We start from the raw sequence: 23,321 nt of genomic DNA on the forward strand, positions 1-23,321 counted from the left end.
TAAATATTTATGTAACTCCATGTATATGGGTATATAAAAAAGGTATACAAATCAAACATTTACTGATAATAAATCATAAAGAATTTATTATGATGTGATTTTAAGATATGATATTTTGATATATTAGTATCATATGATTTATGATATGGTATTAGTATATGATTATAATAATAAATCGTAAAGAATAAACCCAAAACAATTCTTTGTTCTACATATAATTTTACCATTTATTAAAGATGAAAACAAATTTGCATATTAATGAGATAGATGTGCTTATTTTTTTTACATAAAGAATTAAATCTTGCTGGAATATTTGATGCTGCAGAATATGGAGCATCCAGAAACCTTTTACTGTTGCCAAATTTTCATGACTCCTGAATTCAGTTATTTGTTTCCACATGGGATCACCATCCACAGTTTAAGAAGCTTTGCTTTGTAGAACCTTCTATTTTCTTTTTTTTTTTTAATTTTTTTTTTATTTTAATGGCCTTTTATTTACAGGTTATATGCATGGGTAACTTTACAGCATTGACAATTGCCAAACCTCTTGTTCCAATTTTTCCCCTCTTTCCCCCTATCCCCTCCCCTGGATGGCAGTAGATGTTAAATATATTAAAATATAAATTAGATACACAATAAGTATACATGACCAAACCATTATTTTGCTGTACAAAAAGATTGTACAATTAGCCTGTGAAGGAAATAAAAAATGCAGGTGGGCATAAATATAGGGACTGGGAATTCAATGTAATGGTTTTTAATCATCTCCCAGAGTTCTTTCTCTGGGCGTAGCTGAGAACCTTCTATTTTCTATTGGATGATACTTGTTAGCATGATTATATGGTAGATAATACTTAATGTACAGGACTTCAAGTCAGGAAAATATGATTTCAAATCCTGCCTCATTAGGTGAGCTCCATCAAGTCATTTAATCTTTCTCACTTTCAGTTTCTGTTCTACAAAATGGGGAGGATAATGCTGGATTGTCATAAGGATAAGATGAAATAATATGTACAGAATGCTTTACAAACTTTAATAAATATCATCTATTATTATTATTATCATTATTATAGCCCCACAAAGATAGAATTGTTCTGTTTATCCATAAAGCTAATTCAATTAATTTATATTTTGTCTGAAAGCCATTGCACTCAAGGTGAAATTGAAAAGGTTTGGGAGGACATGAGTTAAATTCTTTTCTTTCTTTCTTTCTTTCTTTTTTTTAAACCACGAGTGCCTTTAAAAAGAACTAGAATAGTTCGGTCTTGATGATTTAATATGTTACTGGCTTGTTGTACAAATTCTTCATTTTTAGTTTCCAGAAGAAAAGAATTTCCCAAACTTGTCTTTATCTACCTTCTGCAGTAGTGTCCAAGGATCTTTCCACACTTGACTTCTACCACAAAAACAACAATTATATCAAAGCTTCCCATTACTTTGGTTTCCAAACAGCCCCTATTTCCATACACATTCACACACAAACACTCACACATATTCTTTCTCCCTCTCCCAAGTTACTAGTATTGTAAATCAGTCTGCAACATGGTTTGCCAGAAAAGTTTCCATTCATACTCAAAATAACACTGGTGCTAAAAGTAACACTGGCCCCATTTAAATATGGTTTTTGCTAACAGAGTTTAATCAGAACATGAACAAAGTTAGAAATAACTAATGACAAATTTGGCGCTTGGACAGAGGGTTATTCTGTGAGGTGGGAACTGCTGGACACAAACTGGCTTTCAGAACTCAGAAGAATTTCCTCTCAGTTGTTCAGGAAATAGAGTATTTATTCAAAAATAGTTGGTCCTCAGCTTTAAATAAAAGCAAATGAAAAACCTCTTTTATAGCACTTAAAAGAAAAGACCATTTCTGATCAAAATGTAAGAAATCACATGAACATATTTTTTGTTTTTGCTTCTTAAAAGGAAATCAATGTGCTGACTGTGGCGCTGGTCAACCAAGACAGAGAGAATAATACCGAGAAACGGACTCAAGGCTTAAAGTCGGAGAAGGAGGCACTATTGATTGGTAAGGCAGTTCTACCTTGCTCACATCTTGTAAGAATACAGGTACAGGCCCGGATGAAGATACCCTTCAATTCACAGCCACAAAAGCCTGAGACACAGCCAGGGAAATGTCCATATTTGGGGCTAGAATTATGGAATATTAGAGCCAGAAAGCATCTCTAGGCTGCCCCCTAAACCCCTTTTAGTGCAAAGAAATGAAAGTACATGAAGGTTAAACGATTTGGCTGAGGTCAGACAGCTGGTTAATAGAATATATTCCACAACAGGTTTAGGAGTAGGGTGCTAACTCTCAGTTTTCTTTTTCAGGGGAAGTAAAGTCTCACCTTTATTCTAGAAAAAATATAGGTTTAGTAGTTTCAAATACATATAGTAAAAAAAAAATGACAAAGTATTACCAGAAAGACCTTTGAACCCAGATTTAATGAAAAAAATATTATGAGAATATTTTTTAAATAGTGATGTAGGCTACTGACTACTTAAAACCGGTTTGTTTGTATTTTTTTTCCTCTTAAGTCAACCGGTACCAGGATTGTGTTCAATATTTAACAAACTAGTTCTTCAAAAACATATGGTATGCTTTTTCAAGTTTAATCTGAATTAGTAATATTTTTCCATTACTTTCTTAAATCTATACCACCAACAAAAAAATAAATAAGTTCTGATTTGTAGAATTTGCTGATTTCTAAGAAGGCAGTGCTCACGCTGAAAAACTTAACAATCAGCTCTTGTGAACCCAGTAGGAGTTGGCTCCAACACTTCCCCATCTGGAGCCAACCCAAATCTTGTTTTCAGTAAGAAAAGTTTTTCTTCACAGTATTACCAAAGTAAACTTTGACTCATTCTAAATTATTATAAATGTCAGGTTTGTGAATTCCAGAATAATGAGGCTTCTGCTGTGCTATTTCTGAACATTATTTGGTAATCTAATAAAGCAATGAAATCTGCAAGGCTAAACTAATTTACTTGATAGGATCATAAATAATAATCACTGGCATTTATATCATTTTTAAGCTTTACCAAGTGCTTCACAATCCATTAAGTCATTTGTGCTTCCCAACAACCCTGTAGGTAGGGGCCAGAGATATTAATCTCTCCACTTTTCAGATGAGGAAAGGTTCAAAGTCATCTGCCCAAAGTCATCTATTTAGGAAAGGAGGGAGTCAGTATTTAAACGTAGGTCCTCTAGCTTGGAAATAGCACACTTGCCTTGACAGCATCAGCTTTTACAAAACACATCTCTCAAGTCTGGTCTTTATTCTAGAAAAAAATATAGATTTAATACTTTCAAATATATATATATAGTTTAAAAATGGCAACAAAGTATGTAGCATATGTCCTAAAATCTTCAGTGAGGCAGACCCCAAACTCCCTAGAATTAATGACCTTTTCAGAAATCGCCTGACCAGAATCTGGACACCAGCAAAGGTTTAAAAGTTCTCTCCTTTCATTTCCTGAAGACAGTAGCAACAATTTGTTCTGGAGAAAGAGTATTCATTTTTTTTGTCTAAGCATTATTAAGTGCCACACGTGTACATTAGGGGTACAAATGAAATAGTCCCTGCCCTCCAGGAGCTTACATTCTACCAGGAGAAGACACAAAACACACACAAAGTGAATAAGAAATAATTACAGAAGGGATAGAATGAGCTAGTGTACTGTCAGTCACTGTGCCCCATTGTTAACTGAACCAGGCTGTATTCATCCAAAAAAGAGAATTCCAGATCAAACCTGCTTCTCTTCCTATCATCAGCCCATAAAGGTGTCATGCTATCCATCTCCCTTCACTATTATGCATGTGATTTGACTTATCACCAAAAAGCACATATTTCACAGTAAGCAGAATTTTCTGGCATTCAAATATATAAGGGATGGGGACTAGATCTGTGATGCTGTCACTAGAAGGAACTTCCTGGTGAGGAAATTACTCAGTGCAGACCAGCCTCCTTCTCTGCAGCTTGTGATCTCAGAGAGTTGCCTAGAGATTTATACCCAAGTCTTTCTGACTGAGACCAGCTCTATCCATTACATCATCTTGCCTTTCTTAAACTATGTGCATTTAGAAAAAAGCAACATTTATCAGTGACCCTCATTGTGTCTTGCCCCTGAATAACTGCCTCCACCCCAGGCTAATTAAGCTTTCCTCTCCAGTCAAACTAGCCTCCTGAAGATATAAATAAGAATGTAATATTAGCTTAAGATCTTGTGAAGGGTAAGTTCAGACTGAAAAATGGCTTAGTCCAGGGCTAGATCTACAAGGATTCTCTCACTGCAAACCCAGACCTGCATCTAGGCTAGAGAATAAAAATAAACTGGTTATATGAGAAGGGAAGGCACCTAACCCTGGCTACAGGGAGCAGGCCTCCATCTCAGTTTCCTGTCTGCTTGGTCACATTAAAAGCTGGGCTCCTGGAGATCATGTGTCCATGAGGACACCGATTCTAAAAGAAAAGATAACTAATCTATTTAGAGCTATTAATTTTTTCGTTAGGGAAATATGAGTAATGTCTATGAAATTTGAGCCTGGGGTTTTAAATCCCTGTATTCAACTATTAGGACAAATTAAGTTTAAAAAAAAAAAAGCCCAGAACTCTCAGTTCAGAGAAAGGGAAGAGCCTCTCCTTCCCCTGTGATCCATAGTATTGATCTGAGCCTGGTCTTGGCAGGAACCTGAGCTCAGGCTTCCAAGTTTTGATTGGCTCCTCAGTTGAACAGTTAAGAGTGAGCAATGAGATCACTGTTCATGTTAGACAAATGGCTTTTCCATATTTGGTTATCTGGCGAAAGTAGCTCCTCGTTGCATTTTCAAGGCGCTGCATGCTCACACCTCAAAATGACAGGTACACCGGGCCTTTAAGAAGCTGGCTCAGAAGGAATTAAATTTAAAAGATAGTCCAAACTTCATCCATCATATATAGATTTTTCAACTACAGGGTTATTGAATATGACATCAGCTTAGAGATACTCCAAGGAAAACCAATTATTTTTCTCTCCAGTGATATACAGCTGTAATAACATGCCAGGCACAAACCTTATAAGACATGCTGATCTTCTCTCAGTTCTAGGAACCCCAAAGTGAACCCACATGTTGTTGATAACTGGCTTATTCTTATACTTGAAAACGTGTCAAGTTTTGACATGTTTTTTTTCCTGTTCAGGGGGACAAAGGGGTAACTTTCCCCATTAGGGCTTTAGGGAACAAATAGGTCTGCAAGAAACTCCATTACTCTGTGTAGTTCTGTCCAGTATAGCCCACTCTGTGGTAAAGAGAGGGCTTTGATCCTTTAGTTTTCTCCCTCCTTTGAGTCATTTCCTCTGAATTCTTCCTAGAAGGATCCAGTCTACTGACCCCATTATCAATATTTTTATTGAGTCGATTGCATTACTTACATTACTTGAGACAAAACTCCTTCCCCCCCCCCCCCACATCCTTACACATTCACTATAAGAAAATCCAGCTGGGAAGCTTGGATTACATTTGTTAAGTGTTTCCAAAGCCACTCTGAGCAAGCTGGTCTCACCTTAGAAAATTACCATATTTCTGAACCACATTTTATATTCTATGATTTTTAAACTTAAAATATGAAATATGCTGAGATTAGGGAAGGAAAATCCCACTGCTATTCTTTGCCGTTACTCATACATCACACACATCATTCAGCTCTAGCCTATGAAGAAATTAACTGGTATGTGTTTAGCATCTCTGCCCCAAATTAATCACGTGCTAAATGTGTGGTTGAAAAAATAATGGGCTGATCATGTGTCAAAAACAAGGGTAATCAATGGATCCTCCACGTGCTCTTTGGTAGCATTGTGGTGTTAGGACAAAACAAGGAAGGCCAGCCCCTCTCTCACCTCCCACAGCAAACCCATAGGAAGTCATGGACAAGAATCATAATGGGAATGGGGCAATGGGAAAATATCGATATGGTGCAGTCTGCAGCTTTGGAAGGAGTGTCTGTATCAATGATATCACAGATCTATTTGAGTATATTTTGTTTTTATTTATTTGTGTAAGTCACTAGCATCTTTGCCATTTCCTTCTCCAACTCATTTTACAGATGAGGAAACTGTGGCAAATAGGATTAAATGACTTTCATAGGATCATATAGATATCTAAAGCTCCTTTTGAACTCAGGTCCTCCTGACTCAAGATCCAATACCCTATCTACGAATCCACCTTGCTGCCAGCTAGCATACAAGAGGTACTTAATAAATGCTCATTGCTGGTTTTGGCTTAGTCTTTTTAGGTGATATGGATTTTTTGTGAATAGCCAAAATTAAGTAGGGAATAGGACAGGGCAGTTGTTGAACAGCACTCTTCAAACATTAAAATATCATCAACCTTTGCTTTTTTTCCCAGGATCTTTGCCTCCCACTGTCAGCCCTTTCAGTCATTCCCTTTCCCCAGCCAGTTGTCAGCTTCTTAATATAAAGAATGGGGCAAGGGCCAGAAAGCTAAGCTCAGTATCACTTTAATAAAATGTTTACTGGGAAGTTGATTAAAGTAAAACCCTGGAATGATCTGTGATTTAGTTTTTCTTTGGTGTCCTCCATTGCCCCCTATTCTTTCAATTGCAAACAAATTATCTTTAGTCAGAAAAAAATGTGCCAACAATTTAAGTTTTCTGAGCAACTCAGATCCCTATAAACTTAAATCCATGTTAATGAAAGATAGACAGCAGAATCCAGGAGGCAAGGGGCCTCCCAAAAGAACTAACCATCGTAACAAATTGGATCAATAAGAGAATACTGTTGTACCCTGCCTTTTTCTCTGAACCAAATGAAAATTGTTCCCCAACCATCCCATTGTTATATAACTTGGGCCCCAAATCCCTGGAGCTTCCAAAGTCAAAATGTTGCTTGGGATGGAGGAGGCCATTTGCCATGAGTCTGGAGAGGTGAGAGGCCCAGTAGGAGCTAGAGAAGGCCTCTTCCCCTACCATGCTCCTTCTGAAAAATACTCTTAAGAGTAATTAGAACCCTTGGGGTACCACAATCGTGACCCCAGGACCTGCCCCAGTCCAGGCTGACCTTGCAGGAGCACATAAATATTAATTATGTTAGAGGTAGGTATAAGAATATTTAATGATGAGGAAGCACCAAGAGATAGAATAGAAATTTTTAAATGTGGGCTCTTTGAAGACAAGGACTGTTCTATATTTGTCTTTATGTGCCCAGTGTCTGGTTCAGATGGCAACATCACTATTTGGTGCAGTTCAGTGCTATTATGCAGCAGTCACCCAAAGACATTAAATATGGCATAATCACCACCCAGAATGTGCATTAGAACAAGGCTTGATACTGTAGCTGTGGAAGGATAGGGAGGTATTCCCCTTGACTTACAAGTGCTACATCCGTGAGAGCTCCACAGGACTGAAAAGACAATTTCTTAAACAATAGGATGCTTTAAATTCTTGATAGCCAAGTAGTTAAGGAATGTGAAGATCACAAAATCTCTGATTGTCTCAGTTTTCTCAACCATAAAGTTGGGATAATAATAAAACCAACTTCATTATTTGAGGATCAAATGAAATAATATTTACAAAATACTTAGGTATTTAGTAAACACTTATTCCATCCATTTACCCAATTAACATCTATTTGCTTCAATTACCTCATTTGTAAAATGAAAATAATAATAACTACTTTGCAGGGTTGTTGAGAGTATAAAAATCAGAAAACATGTGTAAAGTCCTTTATACAATCTTATAGTTCTACTATGTTCACTATTATTAGTGATGATTTTAAAATTTTATTGTTCCTTCATTTTTCAGTTATGTCCTACTCTTTGTGACCCCATTTTGGGTTTTTTTTTAGCCAGGATACCAAAATTGGGGGCTATTTCCTTTTCCAGTTCATTTTACAGATGAGTAAACTGAGGCAGAGTTAAGTGACTTGCCCAGACGTACACAGCTAGTAAGTGTCTGAGGTGAGATTTGAACTGAGGTGTTCCAGACTTTATTCCCAGGACTTTAATCACTGAGCCACCTAGCTGCCACCATTATTTATTACTTGCAAATCCTCAAAATTGCTCATCTTTGTAAAAACAAGTTTTCCTGGGTAGAAAATGAGGCTCACCAGATTTACTTACGGCTCAGGTTTCACGGAAACAAGCCCTTTGCTTTGAGTATGTGAGTGCATACCCATTGTATACCTTATACATAAAAATGACGAGGTCAAAGTCACTCACTTATCTTTCCCTGCTGCCAAATTGGAATCAAGCAGCCTTTGCCTAATTCGCTTACTCTCCCCCTTCTGTCATTTGCAATGGATGTGGGAGCAGCCCCAGAACCATAGCTCTAAGGCCAAAGGGCTCTGAGAGGAGATAATTTTGCAGAGGAGAAAATTCGTTGTCTACCCGATAAGAACGGAAGGAGCTCTGTGGTGGTGCTTCCCTGTGGCACGGAGGTCCCCTTGGCTCCTCATAGAGAATACAGGGGCTGCGGCAGTCCTCCTGAGCTTGGGCAGCGAACTCCCGGGGTCGGTCGTCCAGGCGCTTGCCTCGCCAAGCCCAGAGAGGCTCCATCCATGTTGGGCTTGTGATGCTGACTCTGATCTCTGGCGCTGCATTACTCAGCTCCCCCAGAGCATCCTCTGCATCCCCCAGAGCATCCTCTGCATCCCCAAGAGCATCCTCTGCATCCCCAAGAGCATCCTCTGCGTTCCCAAGAGCATCCACCCAGCAGGGAGACTGAGAGTCCTTGAAGCCTTCAGGTACCAGCCAGGGCTCAGGAGGGGAAGGCTGGCCCGCAGACTTTGTTCTGGCCTGGAGTTGCTGGGGCATTTCTCAGAGCTGCCTTCGCCTTTTACACTCACTCACTACTTGTGAGGGCGGCTTGACACACAAAAGGATGGGATTTCAACAGGTCATTTCTGAGCAGATTTTTATGTCTGACAATTCTACGTTTGTACCCTCGTTAGGTCAGTGTGACACAGCACAGAGTCATACAATGCCAAAAACTCTGAGTTTTTGAATGTCTGTTCATTTCACAGTATAGGCCACATGCTGGATTTGGCAGGTACCGGAGGTGTGTGGGATGTAATGGCTCAGTACTTTTTATTCCAACTCAGATCCTTGGAGTTCTATGAGGCTGAACACTTCTGGACATTGTTAAAATGGAGAATGAACCAGAACTTAGGCTGATAGATTTCTGGCTTCAGCCCAGTTTAGGTTAATAGCTCTGAGAAAATGGTCACACTAGACAGCTGGTTCCTTATCACTTTATTATCTCCTGCTTGTTTTATAAACTAAGAGATATAAAATCATAAAATCCAAGAACTTTAGATGGGAAAGGGACTCACAGAACATCTTGTTCCACCTCTTCATTTTACAGAAAAAGAACTGGAGGCCCAAGGGATTCAAGTGACCTGCTATCATCCTACTAATAATCTCCATAACTAGGACCATGTCTAACATTGCTGATCATCATTTTAAACTTGCACATAGGCGAAATCAGTAGTGTTCCATAGAGCTTTCAATGTTCATAAATCTGTCCTTCCTTAATGTCTGAGCTTATAAATGAACTCGGCTTCCTTACTGTTGGACTACATTGTTTAACCATCAGCCATCCTGCTATCTGCCCGCTTCTCAAGGTCCTCTTGGCCCCCTTGTCTGAACCCTGTTTGCCTAGATTCCTCCCCTCCCTCACTACTCTCCACCTCATTTGCTTGCTCCCCAACCCTGACCAAACAGCAAATGTTAAAAGTAAAAGATGCCCCACTTTGGTAAGGTAGGGACAGAAAACTTCACTGATCATATAAGTAGAAGGAAAGGCAAGAGAAAGAAAGAAATGAAAGAAGGAAGGAAAGAAATAGGAAGGAAAGAAGGAAGGAAAGGAAGGAAGGAAAGGAGGGAGGGAGGGAAGAGAAAGAGGAAGGGAGAAAAGAAAGAATTATTAAATGGAAATAAGGAAGGTGGTAGAGTTTGGATTGGCAAGTGGCTTTTTTTAGGGTGACTTTTGAGGAGGCATGCTAAGAAGGATTATGTCATAAACAGGAGTGTTATGCTTTTTTAAAGTGTTTAAGCAACTTTACAGGAAAAAAAACAGCATTAAATCTAATTCCTGGGAATCTTCCTTATTTTTTTTCCTAATTTTTTTCTTGATGTTGTAAGAATACCCTGTCTGTTGCTTGTCTCTTGCACTTTCCATTTAACTTGCCCATTTTTTCAACTCATATATTTCTCTGATGACATCTTTTACTCTTGCTTCCTTTTGTAATTCTTTTTTTTGCTCCTTATTGACAAGACCTTTTTATTTGTATTTCTGATCCCTAAGACAATAACTCACTTTAAAAATGCTTGTTGATTCACTGATTATTAATGGAATATACATATATATTTTTGTTATGTATGGTTCTGCCCTCTCCAACAATCATGAATTAAGTACCTAATGTTTACAAACCAATCAGTCACCAAGCGTTTATTAAAGATTTACTCTATGCCAGGCTCTATAACTGGGAATTGACCAAAGAAAAATAAAATATAAAAAACAGTTATTGCTCTCAAAACATTTATGACATTGATTTAATCTTATTTTTTCCCCACTTAATGCCATTTCATTCAGATATTTCCATAAAGTGATATGTACTCATATTTGCTACTTATTTATTCCATCTTGTCAACATAGCAGAGTTTGCTTAGTTTGGAGGGCAGGATTAATATTTTCTGTTTATTTTTTTTAATTAAGTGGATATAGGACTCTTCAAGCAACATTTTCATAACTATAGGAATCTGAGCAACAGTCTCATCTAACTAACCCTCATCTTTTAAAAAAAAATTAAGATTTTTGTCTGACTTGGGGGAGATATCTTTTTGACTACCTTCTCTGAAAATCATTTTGTTTCCAGGTGGCAAATTTGCATACCAGTGAGTCAGTCAGCAACTATTATAAAGTTCCAGGGCTCTGGGAAAGGCACAATGAGAAATATAAATATGTAATTAGACAGAGTATCACATTACCGATAGTGGGCCTATACTTATCTTGGTCCAGAAAATATCCCCCTACTCTCAGGATGCTTACCTTCCTTAGTCCAATTATGCAGGACTTAGTTGCTATAAACTCTTCAGCAGTTCAATTCCCAGGATAAGATTATACTAGGCACTTTTCTCAAAGTTCTTAACCCAGTAAAATATTGAAGAAACAAAGGGAAGAATCATCAACAACGCTAAATCCACATCAATCCAGGCTAATCCATCTCCTTTATAGTGTAACCCATTTCAAGCAGGATTTGTTCCACTCACCTGTAGTTCATCGAACAACAAGATCTATAGCTCCAGCCTTTGCTGGGTTCATGAGTACCTGACTTAGCTTATTGACAGATAATTCATTATGAAATCTGCTCAGACACAGCTGGAGAATGCTCATTTCAATATGGCTTTTCAACAGTTAACCACAGAGAACTTGGAGATGAGCCTCCCTTATTTTTAATTTTTTTTTAATTTGGGAGAAAAGGAATCAGGAGGGTGGGGAGGGATTGCTTTTCATAGCAATGCTAGGACCAACATCCTCTTTTTCATCTGTCAAAGCAATGCTGACAGTTGATTTTCTTGATGGAAAAAGTTCTTAATTTGTCATCTCATTCCAACTAAACCATTCATTCCCCTAGACCTTTTAAAATGTTCTTATAAATTACAGTGAATAGAGAGAGGGAGTCGGGCTCCCTTTAAACAACAACCAACTACCAAAAGGCAGTGCACCAAGAAGAATTTGGGCTTCCTTCAGCAGAAGGGAACAATGTGGATTAAATACTTTTTTGTAACTAGCAACTATAATTATTAGGAAATTTTGAAGCCCTGTGATTTCTGACACAGCTGCATGAGCGAGCCCTTTTCCCACTGCAGTATCCATTGAGGGAGAGAAACACCATAATTCTATCCTTCCAATAACTACAATTTTATATTGGTAAATCAAGCATAAAATTGGTAGTTGAAATGCTTCCAGGAATCTTTGTTTAAAGATACCTTTATTCATCTATATATTATCTTGGTCACTAGTTTCCTAACTGCTATCTTCCTACAGATAAGAAATTCTGTTTACTGCTTTACCATTACTGTATTCAAAATGTGTTGTTATCTAATGTTTGTTGAGTGCTGTTAGAAATAACAGGGCCATAACTTAGCCTGACAAAATGGTCACAGGGTAAGAAGAGGGGATATTACTTGGCTGAGGCTGTTTGTGCCTCGGGGAATTTCTAATATTTGGGTTTTGTGTTTTAATGCAGGTATCATATCAACATTTCTTCACGTTCATCCTTTTGGAGCCAATATAGAATATCTTTGGTCATATATGCAGCAACTGGATTCTAAGGTAAATGATTTTTATCTAAAGGGCTTTCATTGCCTCGATGCAAAATGGCCTGATTGTTGACTGCAGGTGGACTCCGCGTGAGTCCCCATTAGGGACAACATGGGGAAATGGGGCTTGTACGCTTCCCTCATTCTCAAATTCTTTGGCAGGCAGGCTGCCTTCCTTCACTTACTTGCCTTTGTTTTTGTGGGAGAACAAACTGTTATCTGAAATGACAATGACTTTAAGCAGATGCTAAATTACTTGGGGAATCTTGTGGGGAATATAAAATGTAAGGTTAGCTAGGGGAGTCTGAAAGACAAGAGAGAAATCAGTGAAGGGCTCCGTTAGGGCATCAGCCTTGGACCAGGCTGGCAGGCCTCCCAGCCACAGGATTTCTATCGACTTCTGAAGGAACTTGAGATGGTGAAAAAAGCATTTACCCTCATTTAAAAGTACCAGATAATTACGTGGATTTTAAGAAAATAACTTAGATCTTATTTCTTGTATTGTTGGTCAAGTTAAAAAGCACGCCTACCTCCTCTCCGATTTTTCTTGTCTTGTAAACAAAGTTTGATTTCTTTCTCGCTTCATTTTGATCCAGGTCAATGCAAATGGAATTTTATATTATCTGTGTTATCTTCAGAGTTACATGGAAAGATGATCTCATGATCTGGGGGGGGGGGGAGAAGAATTAGTAGCCCTTTTTTTTTTTTGGTTTTATTTAAATAATTAGAATATTTCTCAACAGACACACACACACACACACACACACCACTTCCATTGTTAACATCATCTCAAAGTTAAGACTTTTCTTGCTTCCTTGATGTCCTTGATTTTCTTTCTCTTCCAATGCATGGGGTCCTATAAGCATAGGGAAGGAAGGTGACAGTGCTATGGGAAGACCCATTGGTGCCCACAGAAGCCCTAATGGTAGCCAGAAGGCCAGAGAAGCAAGGCTGGTTGATGACTATGGAAGAAGTAAAACTCAAATATCCAAGCTCTTGCCCACTTATTACAACCAACACATTGTGATTTGAATAATTTCCGAGTCCTGTTACCTACAGGCTTCATGCCACATTGTGGTCCAGATAGAAAAAAGGGTTGCTTATAAAATGTAGAGAACTGTGAACATTGGACCAGGAGGAGGAATGGTTCTTAATTGGAAGAGCAATAAATCACCCAAGCAACTGGGAGGCTCTAAAGAAAGAAGGAGCTGAAAAAGAAGGGAGGGAAGAAGAAGTCCAGTTATGAACTCAGAGGGAAAGCAGTGGGAAAGCAATCCTGAAGACAGTGTCTGTAGATACCTGGGTCTATAGAGAAAGTTCTCCAACTGAAGCACGCCCTGAAAAATTTCCCCCAATTCCAAGAGTTTTCACTGCAGTACTAGCTAAAGCCCCATTCAGGTTCTGTTTTAATAGATGTCATCTTGTATCTTAAAGCCATCAGGATCCCTGCATGAGTCTGATCTAATACTTTAAAGAACACAGTGTAGAACCTCTGCCATTATCAACAATGAAGAGTTTTCCTCAATGCTAAAATCCCTGACATTTTTTTTTCTTGATTGGGGTTGGTGTGGAATAGATTAAGATGAAATAGATGACTTGCCTTAAGGACCTGACAGATTGGAAACCTCCTTGCTTTGGAGGGAGGACAACTGGGGTCTTTTTTGGGACCCCAACCAAACACACCCGGTTTCCATGGTGACATTCTTGTTACCTCAAAGTTAAGACTTTTCATCCTTGATGCCCTTGAATTTGTTTGTTTGTTTTTCAATACATGAAGTCCTATAAGCATAATGAAGAAAGGCCATTTTTCTAGGTCTCAGTTTGCTTAGCTATAAATTTAGGAGTAAATGTTCATCAGTTCCTTCCTCTTGGCCAAAATTCAAACAAACATTTGAATTATGTTTCCTCTATCTAGAGGCCATATGATACTCATCTTGGTGTCTGTCCACAGCACCAACCATAATGCTAGAAATATAGCATTCTCCAAAAGATGTTTATTGCTTGAATAAGCAAGAATTTCATTCCCTTTTGTTCTGGTAAAATTTTGAGAGCTTTTACTTTTGTTTTTCTGTTGATCTAGCACTTAGCATAATGCATATTAGGCACTTAATAAATGTTGGCTGAATTGACTTACTATGATTTTCCTTTGCATCCTAAGCCTTTCTTTTTTATATCCATTTAATAATATTTTATTTTTTTAATTACATGTAAAGATAGTTTTTAACATTTGTTTTTATTATTTTCATTTCTACTTTTCCTTCCTCCCTGCCCCTATTCCTCCCCTCACTCTCTCCAGTTTGGCAAACAATCTGATATAGATTATATGTGTGCAATAATATTAAACATATTTTCACATTAGTCATGTTATGAAAGAAGTATCAGAACAAAAGGGAAAAACCAGGAGAAAAGGGGGGAAAGTGAAAATAGTATATTTCGATTTGCATTCAGACTCCATTCAGATGTGGATAGATAGCATTTTCCATCACGAGTTTTTTTTGGAATAGTCTTGGATCATTGCATTGTTTAGTAGAGCTAAATCTATCAAAGTTGATCGTGTACAGAGTTCTTCTGATTCTGCTGAACCTTTTTTTTTTCCTTATCTTTCTGGAAATGCTGAAAGAGAAGAGAAGCATTTATTAAAGGGAAACAAAATAGGTTTTAGCAATAAAAGGTATTAACCAGTGAATCCACTTTTCTAAGAATTTCAGGGACTCTATGTCTCCTACATCATTGCTATAAGTTTGTGTGTGTGTGTGTGTGTGTGTGTGTGTGTGTGTGTGTACCACAGTGGGTAGTATGCAAGACTTCTGAGTCTGGAGGATCTAATTTCAAATCCAGCCCCAGACATCTATTAGCTATGTTACAATGGGCAAATCTTTACATATCTCCCAGCCTCGGTTTCTTCATCTGTAAAATTAGAGGATTGGTATCTGTGGCCTCCAAGCTTCCTTCTAGCTCTAAATCTATAATCCTATGATCATTATATTTTTCCCCTCAAGAAATAATTGAAATAATGTTTTTTTACTTATGTCAGTGGTAGAGTGGTAGGGAATCTGCTTTCTCCATTCTTATTCTGCTCAATAGATATGTGGCCCATTTTCAAGCAGACAGACTTTGTGCAGTTTTCTCCATCAGTCTCTGGGGATAATAAATTCATTTAGAATTAGACCTTAGAAACCCGGTCTCCAGCAATAAGATTAGGTTAAGTGACTTGTCCATGGTAATGCAGCAATCTGAGATAACTGAGGAGATGATAACAGATCTCCCAGGCGCCCTCACTGAGTTTGTTACCTGACTGAAGATGAACTATAACCCAAGGTAATCTCTAAATGCCATTTCTAAGCCATTGCCAGGGATCTTAGAAAAACTGTAGAAAATAGACAAAATGTGACAGGAATAGAAATCAACAAATGACCTGATTTTCAAAAAAAGAAGAAAAAAGATGGGAGTCTTTGAATTTGACTTTACTTCCTAGCAAAATTCTGGAATATATTATTTTAAAATGTGGTTTATGAGCACTTAGAAAGAGAAATAGTCATCACTAAGATACAGCATGTATTTGATTTAAAGCAGATCAAACCAGACAACTATTATTTACTTTTCTAACAAGGTTATTAGACTGGTAGAAAACACAGAATACTTGGATTTCAGTAAGGCATTTGCCCAAATCCTTCATTAACAAAATAGGCATAAATGCATTTTTCATGAACCTTGTTGATAAATTAAAAGAATAAGAGCTAATTGGTAATATAGCTAGGTGAGTTTATAACTAATGACTAGATAAAATAGTACTGTGTTTGATAGGCTGGTGACATTATGGAGGGAGGCTTCTCACCTAAAAATTTATCCATAGCTAGGGTCTTTTTTAGCCCTTTTCTTTTTTCTAAATTACTAAGATGCTGGTATATCTTGCTTTTTCCAGTTTGAGAATGGAATAAAGTTGGGAGGGATCACATATAATTAACCATCCAATACACTGGATGACAGAATTGGGCTCCCAAAAGATCTAAGATAATGAAATTTGAGAGGGATGAATATAAAACCCTCTATTTTGAAAAAAATAACTGCACAAGTACTGGTTTGGTAAGCAACAGTTCATTTGAAAAAGACCTTGGAAGTCAATGGGATTGTAAGCTTTTGGTATGATATAGTAGGCTCCCCTTCAAGAAAAAAAAAATTAATACTATCTTGGGCGCCATACAGTTTCCAGAATGAAAGGGCTGATGTGACATCTTCACTCTGCCCTGCTCAGACAGCATCTAGGGTACTTTCTATGTTCAGGTCTAGCTGCCACAAGTTAGAAGGGTGGTAACAATCAGGAATACATGCATCTAAATTATTGAACTAGAAAATCAAATTGTGCCCTGAAAAAAGTGATATAATATTTTGGAAACAGCACTAGATTTAAGTCCAGGGACCTGTTTTCAATGTGGTTTTGTGTTTTACCAGCTGAATGACCTTGGATGAATAATCTTCATTGAGTCTCATTTTCCTGCTCTGTAAAAAAAAAAGGGGGGGGGATACAGTGGATGGTCTCAATCTCTAAATCTGTGATCCTGTGAGTCTGTATTTTGACTGGAAAAAACCAAGGTGGGTGGAGGAAAGGAAGACCGGGGAAGTTGACAAGGAGAAAAAAAATTGGAGAGAATATGGTAGCTAAGATCTGCAAAGCACTTTGTATGGATTGTCTCATTTGATCTTCACAACAACTCTGTGAGAAAGGTGCTATTATTATTATTCCCATTTTATAGAGGAGGAAACTGAGGCAAACAGGTCCATAAATTTGCCTACTAAACGAGTCAGGATTTTCAACTCCACATTCCTCATTCTATGTCCAGCTTTCTCTATCCATTATACCTTCCAACTATCCCATATTTGAAATGTAGTTGAATGCAAAGGAAGAGTAGACTAATTTCTCCTGCCCTCAGAAGGCAGAACTAGGAAAAAATAGTAGTTGCAGAGGTATATTTGAGCTCAATATGAAGAAACATCTTTGAATTACTCAAAACCTTCACATGGAGTCTTGTAATAACGTGCAAAGCGCCTTAGGCTTATAGAAGAGAAATGTGTGTTCCAATCTCCCCTGGATCTTTAATGAGCCACTTAACTTCTCTGAGTTTCAGTCTCCTTATCTATAAAATGGGGGTGATACCCGTAGTATCTGCCTCACAGCCTCACAGGGTGGTTTGCTGTTCAGTCCTTTTTAATTCTCATCCAACTCTTCATGACTCATTTGTAGTTTTCTTGGCAATAGAGTGGTTTGACATTTCATTTTACAGCTGAGGAAACTGAGGCAAAAAGGGTTAAGTGACTTGCTTAGAGTCACACAGCTAGTAAAGGTGGGAGATCAGATTTGAACTCAGGCACACGAGTCTTCCTGACTCCAGGTCCAATACTCTGTCTACTGTAGGTAGAGAAACCTATAAAATAAGGGTTTTGTGGGGTTCAAATGAGATGAAAGTCAATCGCTTTTACATAAATGCCAGTTATCACCATCAATGTCACTGTCATTAGCCTTCACTCCGGTGATGACTTCCTTCCCTGAGCCTTTCAAGCAATATTTACAGAGCAATAAGGGATGGCTGATAAAATATTTAATAAGCATGTTCTTCCAGTGGGGGAAAAAAGTATGTCCTCATGCTTTTAAATTCAATCTGCAATATTAACATATTCTTAAATCTGGATTATCAACAGAACAATAAAGCCAGCACTGATTTGTAGCCATTGGTGATTTCTGAGATATAAATGCTAACACTGAAAATTTAACAGCGACTGGGCAAGACAACTGGAGCTGGCTCCACTCTACCTTTATATAGAAATATCAGTTAAGAAGATTAGGTATAGAGAATGTTGTGAGAGAAATAGAATTGCATGAGCAAGAATTGGACCATATGACTTCTCAAGTGCCTTATTACTCAGAAGTTTCTGTAATTCTATGGTTTCATACCTTTCCTCACAGATTCGTTGGATGATTTCATCTTATCTCGGATTGGCACTTAAATTTTGGAAGACAAGCAGGAAATTGTCCCCGAGGCAGGAAGAGCCTAATATTCTCCTCTTCAATTCTCTTTTTTTTTCCTTCAGTGGGTTGACCACAGTGTGACTATAATATGCCCCAGAATATACTTTAGCATAAGAAAAGGGCTTAGCAAATGTTTTAGTGTTACAATATCGGCTGTATTTCTATAGACAATAATAATGTACAAAACACAATCCAGGTTTCCTTTTTCCCTTTTTTATAGCTGAGGAAACTTAGGCTCAGTAAATTAAGTGACATCTCTCCTTTAGTCACATAACTAGTATGTTATGGATTCAGAATTTTAATCTAGATCTTCTGGAAAAAAAGTGCTTTTTACTGCCTGATATTGCTTCTTCATATTTCTGGTGTGGTTCCATAAAGGCAAAGGACTGACTATTATCCATAGCTCTTTAAAGTTCCAAAAGTGATTAATCTTTCATCATAGAGTTACTCAGTTGCTTCAGTTATGTGCAAATTCTTCACGACCCCTTTTGGGGTTTTCTTGGCAGGAGTAGTTTTCCATTTCTTTCTCTAACTCATTTTATAGATGAGAAAACTGAGGTAGACAGGGTAAAATGACGTGGCCAGAATCACTCCCCTGGTAATGTTTAAGGTCAGATTTGGACTCAGATAGTAGATAAATATGAGATTCTGTAGTCCCTTCATCTAAGATCTTTAATGGCAAACAAACCCAGGACAGAACCCTATGTTCCTATGCTAATAAAGGCCCCATTTTCTCGTGTCCAAGACATGCAGTCATTGATTCTCCGTCCTAAAATATTCTATACCAGGTACTGCTCAAATCCTACCCAACGTGAGTAAGGTTAATCAGAAGGAATGGATTGATGGGGCTGTCGCAGGTAGTTTTTGTTACGATAGAGTATTTTTCTGGGATATTTACTTACTCATTTAGAAACATGTAGCATGTGTCAAGTAGAAGCAGAGAGTTAACCTTGGGGACCGGAATTTTAAGTACTGCCTCTGAAAGATACGTGTGGTGACCCTAAGCAACTCAGTGGGGGTCTCAGTGCTGAGCTACAGGTGTGGGCTAGCTCCCTGTGGCCCCACAGCACTCCTGTGGTCACCTCGGCCAGATAACATGGAGTTACTAGCTGATGTTAATGTGTAATGTGTTGACGTAATATATATATATATATATATATATATATATATATATATATTCAAAATTCAATCTGTTCAAATCTGGCTTCAAACACTTCCTAGCTGTGTGATCCTGACCAAGTCACTGTCTCCCTCAGTTTCCTCATCTATAAAATAAACTGGAGGAGGAAATGACAAATCAGTCCAGCGTATTTGCGGAGAAAACCCAAATGGAGTCATGGAGTTGGATATGAGTGATTAACAGCAGCAACTACGTCCACAAAACCATGAAGCCAGTACTGGTCTCTGTCCTTTTGCATCAAGTATTTTTAAAGGACTGTGCTGGTCCCTTGGGAGCATATAAAGATAAATAAAACCTGTTCCCTAATCTCAAATAGATGGGATAAAATATGTATACAAATTTTTTTTTTAGGATTTAAAAAAAAATAGCTTATTATTTTCAAAATATATACAAAGATAGTTTTCAACATTCACCCTTGCAAAATCTTGTGTTCCAATTTTTTCTCCCTCCCTTCCTCTCCCCCCTCCCCTAGATAGCAAGTAATCCAATATAGGTTAAACTTGTGTAATTCTTCTATACATATTTCTGCAATTATCAGGCTGCACAAGAAAAATCAGATCAAAAAGGAAAAAAAAGCAAGCAAATGACCACGAAAAAGTGAAATGCTATGTTGTGATCCCCACTCAGTTCCCACAGTCCTGTCTCTGGGGGCAGATGGCCCTCTCCATCACAAGACCATTGGGACTGGCCTAAATCATCTCATTGTTGTTCCACCAGAGTTGATCATCGTGTAATCTTCTTGTTGCTTGCACAAATAACTACCAAAAAAAAAAACCTATCATTATAATGAGCAGCAAAAGGACAAAAGGAGACAGAAAAATTCTGAAAGGTAGTAATAATGATGCTTTTACTACTAGTTTCATCGGGTGGTTAGGAGGAAAGCATTTTGTCAACCACATACATATAGGTAGATATATAAATATAAGTGTGTATACAGGTATATTGTGGGGGGTTTGACAGGGCAGCTAGATGGCACAGTAAATGGAACACTTTGCTTGGCGTCAGAAAGACCTGACTTGAAATTCAGCCTCATACATTAGCTGGGTGACCCTGGGCAGGTCATGTTTGCCTCAGTTTCCTCCTCTGTAAAAGGAACTAGAGTGTATTTGTATACATGTATGTGTGTATATAGTATGTGTTTATAGATTGTATATACACATATTATACTAGTATGTGTGTGTGTATTATACATGTGTGTATGGAGTAGTTATTCCTTGAGTCCTTTTATAATAAAGCTTAGCTTTATTCATTTATATTATATTATTTGTGATTTAGTCCATCATAATAGATAGAGATATGACCTTTAATTCAGGAAAATTTTGTAGCCCCAGCCCTAGAAGGACAAATAGGAAATGGCTTTTTAAAATGCTTGTGGATAATCTTGATCTTAGACAAAGTTAAAGCTAAAATAGATGTAATTAAAAGAGAAAAAAATAGGGAAATTAAACCATATGTCAGCCATATCAATCAATATAGTTTTAGATCATTTAAAATAACTAGACAGTATAATGTTGGAATGTTACTGTGATGTAGGAAATGATGCGTTTGTAGATTTAGAAAAAATATGGAAAGGCTTGGACTTATGAAGAAAAATGTTATCCACCTTCAAAGAAACACAGGCCAAAAAAGCATAGTGGGTCTTACGTAGATGCATATGAATGTATATGTGTTTATAGGTTTATGGTTATAGATATAGATAGATATAGATATGATTATAAATATCTATATTATAGATATAGATATGATTATAGCTTATAGATACATATAGAAATATATGTATATGTTTACATATGTATATATAGATGTGTATGTGTACATTGTATGTATATGTGTGTATAATTATACATGTGAATATACACGTGTGTGTGTATCCATGCTTAATTACGGCCTGGGAGGTAGAAGGAGGGAAAAGAATAAAGTAAAAAGTATGCAGCAGAGAGCAAAAGAAAACTTACAAGGAAGCAAAGATGGACAGCTCTGAACACAACATGTAGTGTTTATTATACCGGCTTCCTTGAAATGGAAATTAATTGCTTTATATTTTGAATCTTCTCTTATGTTCTTCTATGCATATGGCAGTGTTTTCGTTGTATTTTTTTTAACTTTTCCTATTTTGTATTTAAGTTTAAAATAAATGAAAAAAGGAAGAAATGGTTGTTGAATTAAATTGAATATGGTGCTAAATGTTGCTATAGATATTTAGTACAATAAAAATTAAGAGAAGACATTCATAGAATCAGGGATTCAGTGCACACCCCAGAAATAACCTCTTTTCCTTAAATAATTCCCATTTCTATGTGACTTTAAAAATTATGAAGTACTTTCCTTATGGCAACATGAGGTAGAGAGTGCAAACATTTAGTCGGGGGGTGGGGTTATTATTGTTGCTAATCAGCATTCCATCAATATAGGGAGCTTTTGAGAAGAGCTGACAATTTTATAGTGTCTGCAGAGCACTTGGGGTTATATTTTCTCACTTGATCTGATCCTCACAACTGCCTGGTAAATATGATTATTTTATAATGAGAACCTAGACTGAGACACGTTAATTGACTTCTCTGGGGTCATATAGTTGTCTCCTGAGCGAGAGCAGGACTTGGGGCTTCTTGGCTCTTTAACAGCAGTTTATTCACTATAATACTGGCTGGTTCTGGGTAGGGAAAGTCTGCTAGAAATGCTGGTAACCACTTACCATCTTCTAAATCTGAAGAGGAATTTGGGCTTCTGAGCGGACTTGCCCAGGTTTACGTGGTCAGTGTGTGTGAGAGTCACAGTCTCCCTGACAGAACCTGGTTGTCCCTGGCTACCTTTTATTTACTGGAAAAGAGATTCTGTCAGGTTCAACCACCTGGGAGGTACCAGAGGCAGGACTCAGACCCAAGACCCCCACCACCAAATCTGTGGTTCCTCCTGCTCCCCTCTGCTATCTACCCCTCCTCCTCCGAGCTCCAACTCACGTTCCCAGGTTGAAACCCCACACCTGGCTGGGCAGAAAGCAGTTTGCACAAAAGGGAATTCTGACCTTGAACGTGGCTTCTGCCAGCCCAAGCCGCGGCCTTGTAGGGCCCAAAGCCAAAGGGGGAGGCTCATTTTATCCAGCTTCCCCCTGCCTGCCTGCCTGACCTGGGGAGATCAGCCAGATAAGCTGGAAACTAAAATTGATTTATGTCTGCTCATGTCAATTTGTACATGTACCCAGAGGCCCTGGGCGAGCAGGGTTGGGGGGAAGAGGAAGGTTCACTCGATAAATCAAAAAATAAACCAAGCAGATCTTGTAAAATACCTCTGTGGCGTTTGTGCCACATAGGCCCAGGAAAGCGATAGGCGCCTCGGTTACGGAGAGTCTGAGCCTGGGCCCGTGGCTTTATTTAAAATTATAACTGATAAATCTGATCCAAACCACTGGTGCTTTGTCTTGGGGAATTTTAAAGTAAAACGGGGGGGGGGGGGGGGGGGGGGGAACACTGAAAACATCAAAGTTGGTACAAGCAAATGCCGGCTTGGAACAAATGCGGCTAAATGATAGAATGATTAAAAACTCATTTACGACAGAAATCTGGGCGGGCTGTGGGGCAAGAAAAACCCCAGAAATAGGGCGTCAAAGGCAAAGGGAGAAGCTGAGAGATCTAAGTGCTCAGGCCTAAGGGGGAAGTGGGTACCACGAAGAAATCTGAGTTCCGATGTGGCCCTTGGACACTTACCAGCTGAACGGTCCTGGCGGGGTCACTTCTGTTTTCCTCAGTTTTTTCATTTGCAAAAAGGGAATAATGATAGCACTTAATTCCCAGTAGCTGTGAG

General features: G+C 38.1%; 1 protein-coding gene across 10 annotated transcripts in view; it reads left to right on the forward strand.

Annotated features, from left to right (window-relative positions):
• Positions 1-23,321, forward strand: part of ENOX1 (ecto-NOX disulfide-thiol exchanger 1) — a 663,627-nt gene that overhangs the window by 636,992 nt on the left and 3,314 nt on the right. For 7 of the 10 annotated variants that reach the window (XM_031958412.1, XM_031958413.1, XM_031958411.1 and 4 more), the window contains 3 exons: positions 1,926-2,028; positions 12,249-12,334; positions 18,281-18,844. In XM_031958412.1, the coding sequence (XP_031814272.1) occupies positions 1,926-2,028; positions 12,249-12,334; positions 18,281-18,424 (333 nt within the window). In that variant the 3' untranslated portion in view covers positions 18,425-18,844. Of the gene's footprint in view, positions 1-1,925; positions 2,029-12,248; positions 12,335-18,280; positions 18,846-23,321 lie in introns of those variants that run through there. The other 3 variants (XM_031958417.1, XM_031958419.1, XM_031958420.1) reach the window with 2 other exon arrangements.

This window comes from Sarcophilus harrisii, chromosome 3 (assembly GCF_902635505.1).
Source record: "Sarcophilus harrisii chromosome 3, mSarHar1.11, whole genome shotgun sequence".
Classification (NCBI taxonomy): Eukaryota; Metazoa; Chordata; class Mammalia; order Dasyuromorphia; family Dasyuridae; genus Sarcophilus; species Sarcophilus harrisii.